The following is a 16,155-nucleotide window of genomic DNA, read 5'->3' as shown; positions in this document are numbered from 1 at the left end:
ATATACTTGTTTTGTGTCCATGGGGCAATTGACCTTCAAAGCCACCTGGGCAAAGGATTCAGATCATCTGTAAATATTATTCCTGTTTATTCCTGTTTATATAAAACAAGTATATATCATGCATGATGCAACAATGAGATAGCAGAGCCACATTACTCTTTGCTCAGTGCTTACCATGGATAACTCCATCCACTGACTAAACATCGGTAGTCAGCAAAGAAAGATTAAGGCCAAATTTTTGTAGCTTATCAGCAAGTTTAATTAAGTGAAACATTGTACTGCAGTTTGTATTTGTCTCTGTTGCATCGTCATTGGTCTTCATAAAAAAGGCATACAATGAAAAGAAATATTTCAACAAATTCAGTAAGAAAGTGGAATTTCAAATGAAATTGCCATGCAAAAGAAAGTCAGAAGTCACACCACACAGGCCTGTATTGGTCTTCGTAAAAAGGAACAAGGTTTCAAAAGTGATTTTTTTTTTAGTTTTTTGATTTTCCCACTTGAGCCTTTGTCAGGAAGCCAACCGTTACTGAGTTTACACAGCTGTCCAACTGTGCTCCAAGTCACACTCGTCTGGTTCACACTGTTCACATTTGATGTGTGATTGTGATGTGGGTAGTGCAACTAGCATGAAAACGTGAAAACGTTCTCCAGCTTTTCTGCGGACATAAATATGACGATGGTGACTGAACCTCAAAATGAAACTTGGTCTCCTCTGTCCAGAGTACCTTCTTCCAGTCATCTACATTCTAGTGTTTGTGCTCTCTGGAAAATTTTAGGTGTTTGTGGGTGTTTGCAAGCCTCAATAATGGCTTCTCAGCAGCTACTCTTTCCTTTGAGCCGTGTTCCTTCAGTCGTCCGTTTTGTAGCTTCTCAATGTGCTGATGACATGTAGGGACTGAACTGTTTGGCAGCAGTGGTTTTATTTGGTTCTGACCTAGATTCATTCAAAAGTGTTACATAATTTGAAATGTTCATGCAAACTAAGAAGAACTTGTGTAAGAATGGTCGTCTTTTTCCCAAGGTGTAGCATTAATTCTTTCTTCGCATCGTGGAGGAGACACGTTGGACAGAAAACGCAGCTTCAAGCCTTGAAAAACTGTTTTTTAGAACTTTCTCCACCTATGGATGTCGGTGTGGGGATTCAGAAACGCAGACGGAGCAGAAGCGGCCGTTCTTAGTCCTAAATCGGTACGAAGCGGTGGGTTGTTTAACGGAGGCCTTGGAGGCTAAGCTAACCAGCAGCTAGTGGGGCTAACTAGCCGCATTGCCCGAGCAGAGTGAACAAGTTATGGCGTGTGAAAGATAACGACGCCGAAGCTCCTCGGCCGCAGCGTATTGACATAACAGCAACAATGAATTGCCTGGAGTATCGGCAGGAACGTTGTGTGTGTGGGTTGTTCCCTTGATAAATACTGTCCTAATTAATTAAAAGTCATGGCTACAAAGAAATTAGGAGAAGACATGGAAGAGGTTAAAAAAATCTCTGAACTTCATGTCAGATGAGTTAAGTAAGGTGGCAAAGCAAGAGATTTGCCTACTGGACTTAATTGAAGTAGTGAAACAACTGAAGGCTGTGATAAAAGAAAAGGATAAAAAAAATTGAAGACCTTGAAAGAAGAGTAGATGACCTGGAGCAGTACACAAGGATGAATGACCTGGTGATATCTGGACTTGTAAAATTGTCGTATTTCATTGTAGTCACTTTATTCAAAATGTTAAAAAAGTATGTGTTTTGCACTTCAACTGAGAAGCCATGACTGACTCAGGCCAGTTGTGAGCAACAACCATGTGACTAAAATCCAGACACTTTTTGGGTGAACCTTTCAATTCATTTTCAATCAATTTTATTTACTAGTTCAAATGTGTGATCTCAAGACACTTCAATTAGAAAATTAAAGACAAAATTATAGAGAGAGATGCAACAAATCCAAAATTTCCTTTGGATTCCCTGTCTGAGCAAGCACTTGGCGACAGTGGGGAGGTAAAACTCCCTTTTTCAGGAAGAACCCTCCGGCAGAACCAGGCTCAGACAGGGCGGCCATCTGCCTCGACCGGTTGGGGTGAGGGTAAAGAAGAGTGAGAACAGGATACAGAAAACTCATGAGATCAAAACACAAGAGAACAATAAACCCAGCGAAGCATACTGCGGTCAGGAACTGTGAGTCCGAAATGTGAATCCAGTCCAGCAGTGCTGCTCAGTTCATCACATTGGATACACAGCAGCAGCAGAACGTCTTCTTGACTTCTTTATCCAAGAGAAGACGCGTTGGAAGAAGTTCTTCTTCTTCTTCTTTGTCTTCCTCTGCTCCTTCTCAGTGACCTCAGTGTCTTCATCATCATTACTATCCTTGCTGTCCTCCAGGTCACTGTCGTCATTGTAGTCAGCGTCTTTATAATCGCTGCTATCCTCACTGTCCTCATACTCATTGCTCTTCAGGTCTCTGTCCTCATCAGGCAAGCCTGTCAGGTTAATTCTGTTTTCAGGGTCTGCAGGCTTAACCATGATGAATGTGCTGGTGGAGGGTTTAGGTTCATCGCTAAAAAAGGAAACATACACTGTTGGGTTTACATCCGACAAGCAGAGAATGTAAACATGGAAATCAGCAAAAGTCCATATCAGTCTTTTGCTGGGCTGCTAATGTCTCACAACCTGTGTACAAAGTAAATAGAAACACACTTACCAACTGCCGGTGGGGGAGCTGCTGTTGAGGTAGCTTCTAGTGATAAAGGGCTGGTTGAGGATCCCACTGGGGGTGATTCTGTCGTCCTCATGCTCACTGCTCTTCAGGTAACTGTCCTCATCAGGCAAGTCTGTCAGGTTAATTCTGTTTTCAGGGTCTGCAGGCTTAACCATGATGAACTTGCTGGTGGAGGGCTTAGGTTCATCGCTAAAAAAGGAAACATACACTGTTGGGTTTACATCCGACAAGCAGAGAATGTAAACATGGAAATCAGCAAAAGTCCGTATCAGTCTTTTGTCACCTGCTGGGCTGCTAATGTCTCACATCCTGTGTACAAACTAAATAGAAACACACTTACCAACTGCTGGTGGGGGAGCTGCTGCTGAGGTAGCTTCTGGTGATGAAGGGATGGTTGAGGATACCACTGGGGGTGATTCTGTCCTTCTCATCCCACCGAAGCATCGCCTTCAAAAGCTCAGTGCACTCCCTCCTCTCATCAGCCTCTGCTGGGTTGTCCGTCTCAGAGCACACCTGGTGCGGAAAACATTTTGAAAGTCCAACAGTGGTCAAATCATCTTCCACCGTGAAATGCGAATACCATAAATGAACGTGACTTTTCAGCAACTAGCTGCTGCTTCCTAAAGTACCTACCATTTTCATTTCATCCAGAGAGCCGAACGTGTAAACTGTGCGGTAGGAGTAGACGACATGGCTCCCAAAATACTCTGTAGGTGTCTGAAAGAAGAAAACAATGATGCTTACTAAAGTCTTTATCTTATTGAGTGAGTAAAGGTCAGAGGTAAAATCACAGTAGGAGTATTGTACCTTCAGCCGCCACAAACCATTAGGCATTGTCTTACAAAACAATCGTGATCTCCAGCCAGCATTGATGAGATGTTGCGGCATCACACCCAGCAGAAGGATCATGCGTCGGAGCTGCAAACAAAACATAACACCATGTTAGACCTGAAGCTATTCCTGTGACAGCTTCTACTGTGTTTCAGCTGCAGTAATTTACTCACTGTCCAGTATTCTGAGTTTGATCCGAAGAGACTATCTTGAGTCAACATCCTGGCCATCATGCAGCCTAATGACCAAACGTCCATGGCCTCTGAATACGGCAGGCCCAGGGTGATTTCTGGAGCTCTGAATGTGGAAAAAACATCAAATGAAGATGTGACACAGTAGACAGTAAGGAGACAGCGCTGAATTAAAGATTTCTCAATGTTTAAAAAGTATCAGCATTTCATACCTATATTCAAGTACTTGGAGTAGCTCTCCTGCTTTAGCTTCGGATCTGTACTTGGCCAAACCAAAGTCAATGAATTTGACCCTGAAGGGCTGCTTCACGCGATCCACCATCATGATTTTATCCATCTTCACATCACCGTGGATTATGCCAGCTCTCTTTGTTGCATTCAAAGCTACGGCCAGCTGCAAGTAACTACATTTATCAGGAGTTTGTTAAAGAAATCTGTCACATGACAATAAAAGTAGAAGTTGTAAAGGTTCCTGAACCACCGATGTTGATTCTAGCACCACTGAAGGAGAGAACTATAAGGAGACAATAGAAGGTCACACCTGCTGAATAACTGTACGGATATGTTCCAGTTGCATTGGCTGTGGTAAATTCTCCACATAGTCCCACAGGGTGATGTCCAGTTTTTCAAACATCAGGAGCCGCCTATTTCCTAAGAAGACGTCTCCTTTGTACTCAATGATGTTGGAGTCCTTTGAGTTATGGCTCATGAGCTTTTTCAGGATTTTCACCTGTGGAGACATAATATATATAGTCCAATTAGTTCTTCTCAACAACTAAAAAGTACATAACATGACCAGTACCACTACTCAGAATCTTGTCGTGGTACTACCTCTTTTTACAAAAATGTCTTTTTTGTGTCACTGTTCAGCTGAAATCAGTGTCCTACCTCATGGTCAAGATTGTTCCATTCGGGCACCTTTATAACCACGTGCTCTTCAGTGTTGTTTTCAACACATTCCAGCACTCTTCTGTGGCTTCCACGTCCCAGTTCTTTCACCACCGTGTAGCCTTTTGAGACTTTAGAACACTGCCTTGTGGTACTCCCCTCAGATGAAGATGAGGATGAAGATGAGGATGAGGATGAACTTTGAGAACTAATGTTAAATACAGATGTGTCTCATATCTGGGTGTTATATTATGGGATGGACTGAGTGAGGATTTGAAACTGTGTAATTCTCTGTTGGGTTTTTAAAAAGCACTGAAAGGCAAAATAATAAAAGAGTACAATGTAAAATGACATGTGAAATGACTAAGAAGGCTAATGTAGAGTAAAATCTTGTTTTGTTTTTTAATCCTTTGTATCTTCTATTTCATGTATTACTGTAAAGCTCAGTGATTCTAGGGATTGTATAGGATAGGCAAAATAAGCTTCGGCTTCTGCCTATTCCTCTTTCGGTTACAGAACTTGTAAATAACTATTATTGTATATACATATATATTCTGGAGGTTTGGGGGGTTTTGTTTGTTTTTTGTTTGTTTGTTTTGTTTTCTTTTTCATCTTTTTTCTTTTTTGTTAGAGGAGGAGGGGAGGAGGAAAGAGAGAGAGAAGAAAAGGCGGGAAAGGGAAAAAATTGTTTACTGAAATTTTTGTAACCGAAATAAACCATTCATTCATTCATTCAAACAGCCAAAGATTAGAAAAAATAAAGATAAAATTAAATAATTTTCTAAAATATAAAAGGAGACATGGGGCACCTCCTAATCTACAGGTATGAAACAAATGGCAAAAGGACTGGCGAAATTTCAAATAAAAAACTATAGTGCTATTAATGAACTCCTAATTGGCTAGAGGACTGTGGATTGTAGGAATAGTTTCACTTGTTTTACCCAGTCAGGATAAAAGGTAGATTTCATCTCTTATGGGAAAAAAGTTTGTTAGACATGTGGTGCCATCAGTCATTCACTCCCAATTTGACTCTCTTGGATGTGATGGGAAAATTACTCTTTTTCCTTGCTAAGGTATGTCCTTAGACAACTGCTTAGGAAGAAGATATGCCAGGACTCCCTGACCTTGTGAGTATTAGATATTGTCTAGTCTGATGTGTATAAGCAGATAAGTTGGCTCCATGTTAGGTTATAACAGGGGTGTCAAACTCAGTTCCTGGAGGGCCACTATCCTGCATGTTTTAGATGTTTCCCTCTTCCAACACACCTGATTCAAATGATCAGCTTATCATCAAGCTCAGCAGAAGCCTGATAATGAGCCTGATCATTTGAATCAGCTGTGTTGGAAGAGGGAAACATCTAAAACATGCAGGATAGTGGCCCTCCAGGAACGGATCTTGACACCCCTGGGTTATAATCTAAATCTGGCATTCCTCCAGTCAGTACCTGGCACCTGAAGGTTGAAGAGAATCTTAAGAAATGATGCTGGTAATGCTCACATGAACTGTGCTGCTTTGTTGTATCATTTCTCCAAACGTCAGTAGGCCTTTTTCTCAAACTAGGTCATCTGAGTCTCCAGCGCGTCTCTCTGAGTCTGCTTCCTCCCTCTCTCAACATCAACAAAATTTCACAACAATGAATAACTTGCAATTATTATCAGATATTATAAATTAAAATGTACCATAGACTGTTCAAAATCACAAGTTTAAGTACTTTGCCACCCTTTTTTCAACTCATAACTCTACACTAAGTAACCTGTCATCCTACAACACACACAGGAAGTTATAAAATCCAACTCTTTGACCTGCAAAACCCTTTTCCCTCCAAACCACTTTGCCAAGAACAAAGAGTTCAACTGTGAGGCACAAAACAAACTCTCTAAACTACCAGTTATATTCTTTGGTCTATATCTGACAGTGATGAGTGTCTCATTATTGTGTGATTCTGGATGTCTTTTGGATTGATGTTGCATTAGATTTCTATGTTATAATTTCTTTAAGATGAAAATGCCAATATATTGCAAGAATTTATTCATGAAACTGTTTTCAGTCATCATCGGCTGACTTTGTTTGAACTTTTTTGAAACTTTTGCTTTCAGGGCCGACTTGAGGTAAAAGAAAAAGGTGACACGGTGCTAAACCAAGCCAATAGAAGAGGGTGTTCAGCCAAAAACTGTTTGAATGAGAACACTGAGTGTGCTTGTGCTATGCACATGAAGGACCTTTCTCAGGTCCCTCATTTGAGACCTTGTCCTTTTGTTCATTTTCCAGTGTCAATTATTGATGGCTCAAAGTTCTACTTGGGAACTCATAAACCTTTAAAATGGCTTCCCAGATGTTTTTTGAGGGTGAAATTACAAAAAATCCCTGCACTAAAAATACAAAGATATTCATATGCTATGTGGTGAAGTTGAAGACAGGTATTTTGAAAGTTTAAAGAACTTTTCAAATGAATCAAATAAAATTCTGCATACAATTGTAGCTGACATGTATTTGATTTCCAAAAACTAATACTGACAAAATACTACACGAGAGATACGGAGGTGATATCACGAGTTCTTTATTGTGAGAACATTGTGGGAAGGTTGGGCAAGAGACTGGTCCAGAAATGCACAAAACGCAGCCTCATCTTCTGTTTTACATAGTTTTTGTTCATGTCATGATGAATCTCCAGATACTGGTGTCCTGTGGTGGTGAATTTGGGCCATGTAGCAGGCACTTTCAGGTCTCCTTTGTTGGGATCTCTGTTGACAAAACAAGTGAAAAAGAAAACCAAAGTGATGCAGTTTTTATTGCAGTAATTTCAGGTTTGCTTTTGTAATACTCCCATGTTTTGTGTCAGCAGAATTTTACCCAGTTCTGGCAAAGTTGGTCCAGTAGGCAATCATGTAGCCAGAGACGTCACGATGGCTAGGCCAGTACCCCAATGGTGAGCTGAAAGGCTTTCCGAACACGAATTGCAGGTCGTCAGCATGGTCAGCTCCCATCCAGCTGGGGTAGGGCTTGCCGATGCCGCCCATACGGTTGGGCTCAGAGAAGAGGTAGGAGTAGGTGCGTCCAGTTCTTTGGAGAGACAAGAATAAACAGGTACGCTGCAATAACGATATCAATGACTGGCATAAATTAAAAAATAGAGAGCTTATTAAATCGTTGAAAGTCCCAAATCAGAGTCTATCCAAAACATACCTAATGTTGTGAAACATAGGGTGTTTTGTGTCATAGAAATCTTATTAGAACTAGGTGTTAAGATCCCTAAATCTTCAGCACAGCCATTCTCTTGGTTGGGGTGGAGTTTGCAAAGATTGCATGGTGCCCCCAATATGTCCCATCTTCAGTTGTGTACCCCGACTTCATCGGGTGTTTCGGCAATTTATTCACAAGACACCCTCTGTCGAGGCTGGCCCACCACAGGCTGATCAGACCTGGGTGTGAGTCGCATTGTAGCACCATGCGGTCATTTGGCAGCCCATGTTGTGTCCTGATGTTTCAGCCACAGCCAGTGACTGGTCCGTTCTGCTGCAGTGGCAAGTTCTTTGATTACCTTCTGTTGGGCCTGTCCTCTGATCCCAACCTCCCTTAAGAATCTAATCATGCTTGATAGTTGTTTTACAGTGAACCCACAAAATATAGAAGTCAAAAGTCCTTATGTCCGCTTAAGCTAAAACAGGTCACAATTACTATTTTAAACATTTTATGTAATGTACATGCGCACGTACTCTCCTAGCAGAGTTTTCCAAGAGGGGGGCGCATTTTAAATATCAGTACCTCGGTTGATCATGCTGCTTGCAGCCTGCAACATTACAACATTAAAACAAAGTACCAGCTAAATGGATTGTTTCACTTGTCAGACAGAGACTGACTAAACCAGTGAAGAAGTAAAACACAGAGTTCCAGCCACAATAGCTACTATGTTGGTCCCATTTCCCTTTCCTTGATTATCCCCAAGAAAGTTGAAAGTCTCTGTAAATAGGTTCCCTATACTACAAATAACCATTATGCGGTTAAAGAAAAGTTATGCCCAGCAGATAAACTGACAGCAGCATTTGTGACAAGATCTGTTTTTTCTTACGTGGTGTTGGAAGCATGAAGGTAAAGGGCAGCCTGTGTAGGAACAAGGAAAATGTAGTCTGTTCCAATTTCCACAACAGTTCTCTTGACGGTCTCCCTGTTGGGTTTACTTCCCCAGGTTGAGGTGTATGTAGAGTAAGCGTTGTTCAAACCAGCCGCACCCTTCTCCTTAGTGTAGGAGGCCAAGAGTGCCTTCACATCCTCACTGCAATCAAGGAGAGAGGATTTCACAATGAGGCCAAAACTACTAATGACTCAGCAATTCTAACCAAAGTTTGGTATGACGCTCTGAGTAAATCTGTTTTGGGAATATCATTGTTTTACATTGATCAAACGGCTTGAACTCACATTGGGGTGTCCACCAAATGAGAATTGATTGATGGAACATCCATAGCAGTGAAGATATGTCCGTCCATGTCATTGACTCCAGCAATGTAGTCAATGTCGGCTGCATTATGGAACAAGTTGGAAGGCTCATCCGGTAAGAAGTCGCCATCGATCACAGGAGACAGGAGCAGGTTGGACACCAGGGGGTCTGACAAACATAGACAGAAAATCTACTATATACAGTACTAACTACATGTTTTATACAGCAGGCATTATCATTTTGGTCTTTTTTACTGAATCTGAAGTTGTTGACATGACAAAGAATGACCGTGCCATGACTAATGGATTTAGTACACTGTCAATGTCACTTATGATTAACTAGGTCATAAAACCTTACTTCCCTGTGTGCTGCTCCAGTAAAAAGTGGCGATGCAATGTCTGAAATCAGAATGTAAATGTGAGAGCAGGCCTTACGATTGGGAGAGCTGGTCATATCGAGGGAACCAGCCAATGTTAGCTGCGCAGGATCAGTCATCTTCAAACAAGCAGCCATTCTGTCATCGGTAGGGCAGTTGACCTTTAATGCAATCTGAGGAGAGGATTCAGTTCATCTTTAATTAATATTCCTGTTAATTATTCCAATAACAAAGTGTTAACTTGTGAGAGAAGCTGCAACTTACCTCCTCAGCAAACTTGCGGGGGTTTCTGTTGACACCCCAAGGACAAAGGGCAACGCCACTCTGGGAGATGGCTCTCTTGAACAGTCCTTTGTTGTGAGGAGTTAGAGTCTATGGACAGAGAGAAAAGAAATTTTAAATATTGTCTTACATTGCCCATAAAAACATTCCACTTTCCTTGGATGTTTTTCTCCTTTTATAGAATTAACATTCAATATTACAGCTTTTCAGTAAAAAGTTTACAAAAATTGACTTGTATCTCAAAGTGAAAGCAGATTTTTACAAAGAAATGTTAAATGAATCAAAATATAAAATATAAATCAGCAATTGCATAAGCATTCACCGTCTTGAAATCTGTATTAGTAGATGGAACTTTGGCTGCAACAGCAGTGCGACAGCAATGAGCCTGTGTGGTCTCAAACAACCTTGCACATCTGGACACAACAATTTTTCCCCATTTGTCTTTGCAAAACTCTCAGGATGCACAGGGATTGTTTGTGAACAGCCTTTTCGAGTCCAGCTACAAATTGTCAATCGGCTTGAGGTCTGGGTGAATGACTGCCATTCCAGCCACCCCAAAACATTCATCTTGTTGTTTTTATACTGTTTGTGTGCAGCTTTGGCTGTATGCTTTGAGTCATAGTCTTAGAAAACAAATCATCTTCCAGCTGCAGTTGTCTTCCTGTCTGCAAAAGGGTTTCCTTCACAATTTCTCTGTGCTTTGCTGCGTTCATTTTACCATTCTACCTCCAGGAGGCTCTAGAGGTAGAGTGCCAAAAAGCATCCCCACATAATGATGCTTCCACCATCATACTTCATTTCATGGTGCTGCCACCCCCGTGCTTCATAACAGAGTAGTTTGTATTGGATGCTGTGCAATGTTTGGTGTCCACCAAACAGAGAGTCTAGTCTGATGGCAAAGACTTCAATTTTGGTTTAATCAGACCAAAGAATCTTCTTCTAAGTGACTTCAGAGTGGCTCCTGGCTTTCTGGTGAACTCAGGATTTAAACTGAGCTTTTTTTCAACTGTGGCTTCTCGTTGTCACTCTCCCATACAGCTTTGAGTTGTAAAGAAGACGTAACAGTTGTAGTCACTCAGCCACTAAAGCTTGTAATTCCTTCAGAGGAGTCATTGGTCTCTTGATGGCCTTCCTCACTAGCCTCTTTCTTACAACCTGCTCTTGGCAGATTAATGCATGTTCTATATTCCTTCCATTTTTTAATGAAAGATTTAACTGTACTCCAAGAGATATTATGGGACATTTTAGGACATGGAGACACAAGACAAAAAACGGACTTTTGCCCATTCCATGATATAGGCTTTTCTGAAACCTTTTCATAGAGTCACTTGAAGTGCTCTTTTGTCTTGATGGTGTAGTTTTAGCCAGAAGCACAGATTTACCAGTGACTGGACCCAGATAGAGTTCACTTGTGACACATTCTCTGCACTCAAATAATCGCTATTTCACACTTTCTTTCAATTGTATGACATAAATGCAACCAATTGGCTTCCTTTTTGTGGAATTAGGTGAGTCCCTTCAAAGGCAGTGAATATATATTTTACATTTTTATATGTTTAATTCATTGGACATTAATTGCTTAAAAAAGCCAAAACCATGATTAAATGTTGAAAATCAATAAAGGGAAGAAACTTCCAAGTGTGGTGATCACTTCATATATGGACTGTATACGTACCATCTATGTGTCTTTTCAAATAGTAAGCCAGACGTCTAGAAAAAAAACAGGCTCTCACCTGGAAGCTGACACTAGCTCCACCTGCAGACTCTCCAAAGATGGTGATGTTGTCAGGGTCTCCTCCAAATGAGCGGATGTTTCTGTGCACCCAGGCAATGGCAGCTTGCTGGTCCCACAGACCATAATTTCCTGACAGGGATCAAATGTAATTCATTTCATGGAAGGAATTTTTCATTTCACAGAATCATTTCTGAAGTGGACAGTGCCAACATCTACCAGGCACCTACCAGGCATACTGGAGTCTCCAGTGCTCAGGAAGCCCAGAGTTCCCACACGGTACCCCAGCGTCACCACAATAACATTTCCTCTGTCTGCGATCTCCTGCCCATCATACAGATAGTTACTAAGAAAGTTAGCACCCATTGAGCCTCCAGTCAGAAAGCCTCCTCCATAGATCCAGACCATGACAGGCAGACCAGTGGACACTAAAGGACAAAGAGACAGCTGTAGAGTTGTTGTATTTCAGGTGACAGTTTGTGTGCTTCTCTGTCTTTACCTGAGCTGCCGTGAGGAACCCAAATGTTAAGATAAAGACAGTCCTCACTGCCTCTGGTGTCAGTCATGATAAGGTTCACCTGAAGGCACCTCGGCCTGAACTCAGTGGTTTTCAAAACCCCTGTCCAGAGAAAAAGACATTGAGCAGTTTTTTTTTTTTAAAAACAGCATAAACTATAACATCTTACAGTTTTTTTCCTTTAGCTGATGTTTATATACTTTTACAGGTTGACGATAAACCCTTTCAGTCTATTAAATTAAGGGGAAATGGGCTGAATGGCAGATAGGAGTAATCACAATGGTTGCTCAAAGGACAACATGCAGTCGATGAGAACGTCACTGGTTCTACCCACCATCCCAGCCAGGGTGACGCTTTGGTTTCTCAAACCTTCCAGGGATGTCAGCGAAGGGAATCCCCCGAAAGACGTCCATGTGACGACGGAAGCCAAGACGAATGTTTTCACCCTGCACCATCCCTCCTTCTGTGTACACCACCCCTAGCTACAAAAGTTAAAGACAAAGTAAGAGAAATCTCATGCATTAAAGCATTGTTTTTGCTACACTGAAGTTTGAATTCTCAGCTTCAACTTGACACACAGTCACTTAACAGATGCTTTATCGGAAATCCATGGATGAAAACAAAAAAAAATTGCTTTAATACAACACTGTATGTCAGTGATTAAAAAAAATCTAAAAAACGAACAAAATAATAACAATTTAGTACAATTGCTCAATTGGACATCCATAATGGGATATTTTTTTTACACCTTTGGAAATACTTACTGGACCACCGTGACTTACGTTTTCTGCCTCTTCTATTGCAATTCTACACTGTCTTCTCAAGAAGGTCTTAATGAACAGCTGTTTTGCCAATTCCAAGATGGTTTTCAACAACTTTTTTGCTGTGTTCCCCTTCTTTAAGCACCAAGATGGCTGTCTTCTAATGATCTCCCAGTTCTCTTCTTTTGAGCAATGTTGAATGGTAATTTAGATTGGATTATCTGTTGATTTTTATATATGGAGCTTGACCCCAAAAGGATGACCCCAAAAATGATTTTGTTTTTTCCAAAGGTGTATTTACTCACCAGTTTCTGAAATACGTATTTTGTGCGGTACTCACAGAGGCCGCAGAGACCGTCTCCAGAAACACAGCAACAGCAACCAAAATCCCCAGAATCACCATCATGACCAAAGTGTGACAAGCAGCTTGACTGTCAACCTTCCTTTTATAAAGGAGACCCCTCCCCTGAACAGCATCTGACCAGTCTGCACTGTGTATCCTTACTTTTTGGACTGTTGCATCACACATAATATTTAACCACCTTGTGTCCCACTCCCCTTTCCTCACTTCTGCCCTTGGGTTATCTCAACCACTGGTAAAACTAAAGTTAAAGATCAAAGGTCAAAGAAGGCCCATTTTTATAGCTTCTCAATACAGTGATGAAGTCAGAAGGGACTGAACAGATAAAGTATTTTACAAGTGGTAACAGCACGTTTTATTAGTTGTGAGCCAAGTCCGACCAAAAATGCCATTTGAACAGAAATATTCTTGCATACCGGAAAGAACCTTTGGAGGAATGGTCGTCTTTTTTTCTTTTTATGAATGTGTTATGAATCTTTGTTGTAGATTCTGTGTCTTCATTGGACTTCATTGCAGGGTTTCGCTGCAATGCCTCAACCTCACTGCTATTGTGTTTGACCTTCATTTGGCTTTGAAATAGATTTGTGATATTTATTGAGTGAATTTTAAAAAAGGAGACTTTCCCATGTTAAGAGGTCAGAAATAACACCAACAGACGTGTATTGGTCTTCAAAGAACAGGTCTATGTGACTGATGTTCCAGAATTGATTTTTGGTTTTACAGCTTGTGCCTTTGTGTATCAGGAAGCCAATCTCTACTGAGTTTACACAGCTGTCCAACTGACTTCAGTCACACTAGTCTAGACAGTCTGAAAAGTTTGTCCTTGTGTCCTAAATGCTTTAAGGCTGGATTGTAAATGCAGGCCTATACAATTCATATCAATTATAATGAACTTAAGTGGACATGAGCATCTCTCAAAATATCATCATTTATTGAGTTTGCCATCTCAAACCCAGTCCTGGAATATGAATTAGAAGACACTCGGTCATATTATTTGACAGATACACTTTATATTACTGTTTTTATGGTAAATAAAGGATCGTTGTATTACTTACTGTCGACTAACTCAACATTCAATGATGTGAAACTTTTGCAATCCCCGTGAGAAGTACAATGAAAACTAGTTGATGGAATTAATCCAAATATCAGCATATAAATCTCAAACACCCCACAAAATCCTTGTTTGTTCATGAAGAAACACTGTACACAATTTGTCCTGGTTAATAATGACATGCTTGCGATCAGCTTTTACAAAAAAAAAATTGAGCTTTTAAAAAAATATACCTAAAATCAACTGTAAATTTTTCTCTTCAGATGTCAGATGACTTCCCTACTGCTCCTAAGATCACAGTTGTTAAACTTCTGAAGAGAAAAGCCGCAATACTTGGTAATGACTGGTATCTGCCATTTAAAAAAAAAAAACTGTTTTAGGCAAGCTTGTGTTTAATTGGATCAACATTTTTATGAACTGTCATCATATTTTTAAGAAAATCAAACAGGTTTCTGGACCAATCGTACTACCAAGACGACACTAATCAAGATCGTAAAAGAAGGATCCAATATGGACAACAAAAAAAGATTTGTCTTAAGTACACCCTTTGATATTGTCGGCCACTCTTCTTTTACACAAACTTCACAGTCTGATTGGCCTCTCTCATACTGGTTTTAACTGGTTCAGTTGCTGAGGGAAAAAAATTGTCAGCTTTAAACAATAACCATCTAAAAGCTAAAACAATTAACTATAGTGTTCCTCAGGGTTCAATTTTAGGGCCTGCACTTTTTAATGTTTGCATGCTGCTACGTGGAAATATCTTTGGGAGGCCAAACATCAGTTTTTACAGTTATGCCGACGACACAACTATACACTCACTGGTCACTATATTAGGTACACCTGTTCAACTGCTTGCTAGGACAAATAGCTAATCAGCAATCATATGGCTGCAACTCAATGCATTTAGGCCTGTAGATGTGGTCAATACAACTTCAGTTCAAAGCGAGCATCAAAATGGGGAAGAAAGAGGATTTAAGTGACTTTGAACATAGCATGATTGTTGATGCCAGACAGGCTGGTCTGAATGTTTCACAAACTGCTGATCTACTGGAATTTTCATCCACAACCATCTCTGGGGTTTACAGAGAATGGTCAAAAAAAGAGAAAATATCCAGTGAACGGCTGTTGTGTGGACCAAAATGCCTTGTTGATGTGAGAGGTCAGAGGAGAATGGGCAGATTGGTTGGAGATGATAGAAAGACAACAGTAACTTAAATAACCACTTGTTCCAACCAAGGATGCAAAGTATCAGCTCTGAACGCACAACATGTCCAACCTTGAAGAAGATGTTCGACAGCAGCAGAAGACCACACATGGTGCCACTTCTGTCAGCTAAGAACAGGAAACTGAGGCTTTAATTCACACAGACTCACCAAAATTTGACAATAGAAGATTGGAAAAACGTTGCCTGGTCTGATGAGTCTCAATCATCTGTGACTCAAATCTCAGCTTTGAACCTTGCATTAAAACAAAAATAAGAATGCATTTTTTTGATGTGCACACTGTCAGAGCACAAGACCTTTCTCTCTTAAGCCAATATGAAGACACCACTGCAGCAGTCCTTCCCATCTCTGCACTACCAGTCTGTTTTAGAATAGACTATATGATCCTTTCTTTGATTTTAGAAACTCTTTATGGTCTGGGGACTGCCAGTTTTTGGATTTGCTTTTAATTTAATTAAAACAAAAGGTAGAACAAAAACGCACTGTGATGCAGCATTTTCTTATGTCTGTTTCTGCAACAACCTGAACTTTCTGAAAGCAAACTCAATGCCTGCCTTTTTAATCTCACTTGTCACTGATTTCATGATTTTATTAATTATGATGATAACCATTTCTCTTGTTTTTTATTCCCTTTGTTACATAAAGCACTCAGTACCTTTTATTTGTATGAAAAGTGCTACACAAATCTGATATATTGTCAGAAAGAACTTTGTGAGACCAGCATGTGTGTGTTTTAAGTCAGGATTTTGAATGTTATTTGGTCTGGAGAAAAATTGCATTTTGATTCTTCTCCGTGACAAAGTTCAG

General features: G+C 40.5%; 2 protein-coding genes across 2 annotated transcripts; both read right to left on the bottom strand.

Moving 5' to 3' along the window:
* Positions 1–35: 35 nt before the first annotated feature.
* Positions 36–3,817, bottom strand: LOC110970921 (uncharacterized). The gene is made up of 6 exons (XM_051938583.1): positions 3,707–3,817; positions 3,510–3,620; positions 3,336–3,419; positions 3,043–3,215; positions 2,685–2,891; positions 36–2,540 (listed from the first exon to the last, which is right to left on the bottom strand). Exons 1-6 carry the CDS (start codon positions 3,788–3,790, stop codon positions 2,207–2,209), a joined length of 993 nt encoding a protein of 330 aa, XP_051794543.1. The 5' UTR covers positions 3,791–3,817; the 3' UTR covers positions 36–2,206.
* A 3,337-nt stretch (positions 3,818–7,154) lies between these two features.
* LOC110970918 (bile salt-activated lipase-like) lies at positions 7,155–16,107 on the bottom strand. Its single transcript, XM_051938584.1, has 11 exons — positions 13,054–16,107; positions 12,287–12,434; positions 11,935–12,054; positions 11,666–11,863; positions 11,437–11,567; positions 9,686–9,793; positions 9,480–9,594; positions 9,027–9,213; positions 8,680–8,883; positions 7,464–7,673; positions 7,155–7,354 (listed from the first exon to the last, which is right to left on the bottom strand). Exons 1-11 carry the CDS (start codon positions 13,240–13,242, stop codon positions 7,171–7,173), a joined length of 1,794 nt encoding a protein of 597 aa, XP_051794544.1. The 5' UTR covers positions 13,243–16,107; the 3' UTR covers positions 7,155–7,170.
* Positions 16,108–16,155: the final 48 nt, after the last annotated feature.

Source organism: Acanthochromis polyacanthus, chromosome 18 (assembly GCF_021347895.1).
Source record: "Acanthochromis polyacanthus isolate Apoly-LR-REF ecotype Palm Island chromosome 18, KAUST_Apoly_ChrSc, whole genome shotgun sequence".
Lineage (NCBI taxonomy): Eukaryota > Metazoa > Chordata > Actinopteri > Pomacentridae > Acanthochromis > Acanthochromis polyacanthus.
The sequence above is the reverse complement of the archived record's forward strand: the minus strand, read 5'-3'. Positions and strand labels throughout refer to the sequence as shown.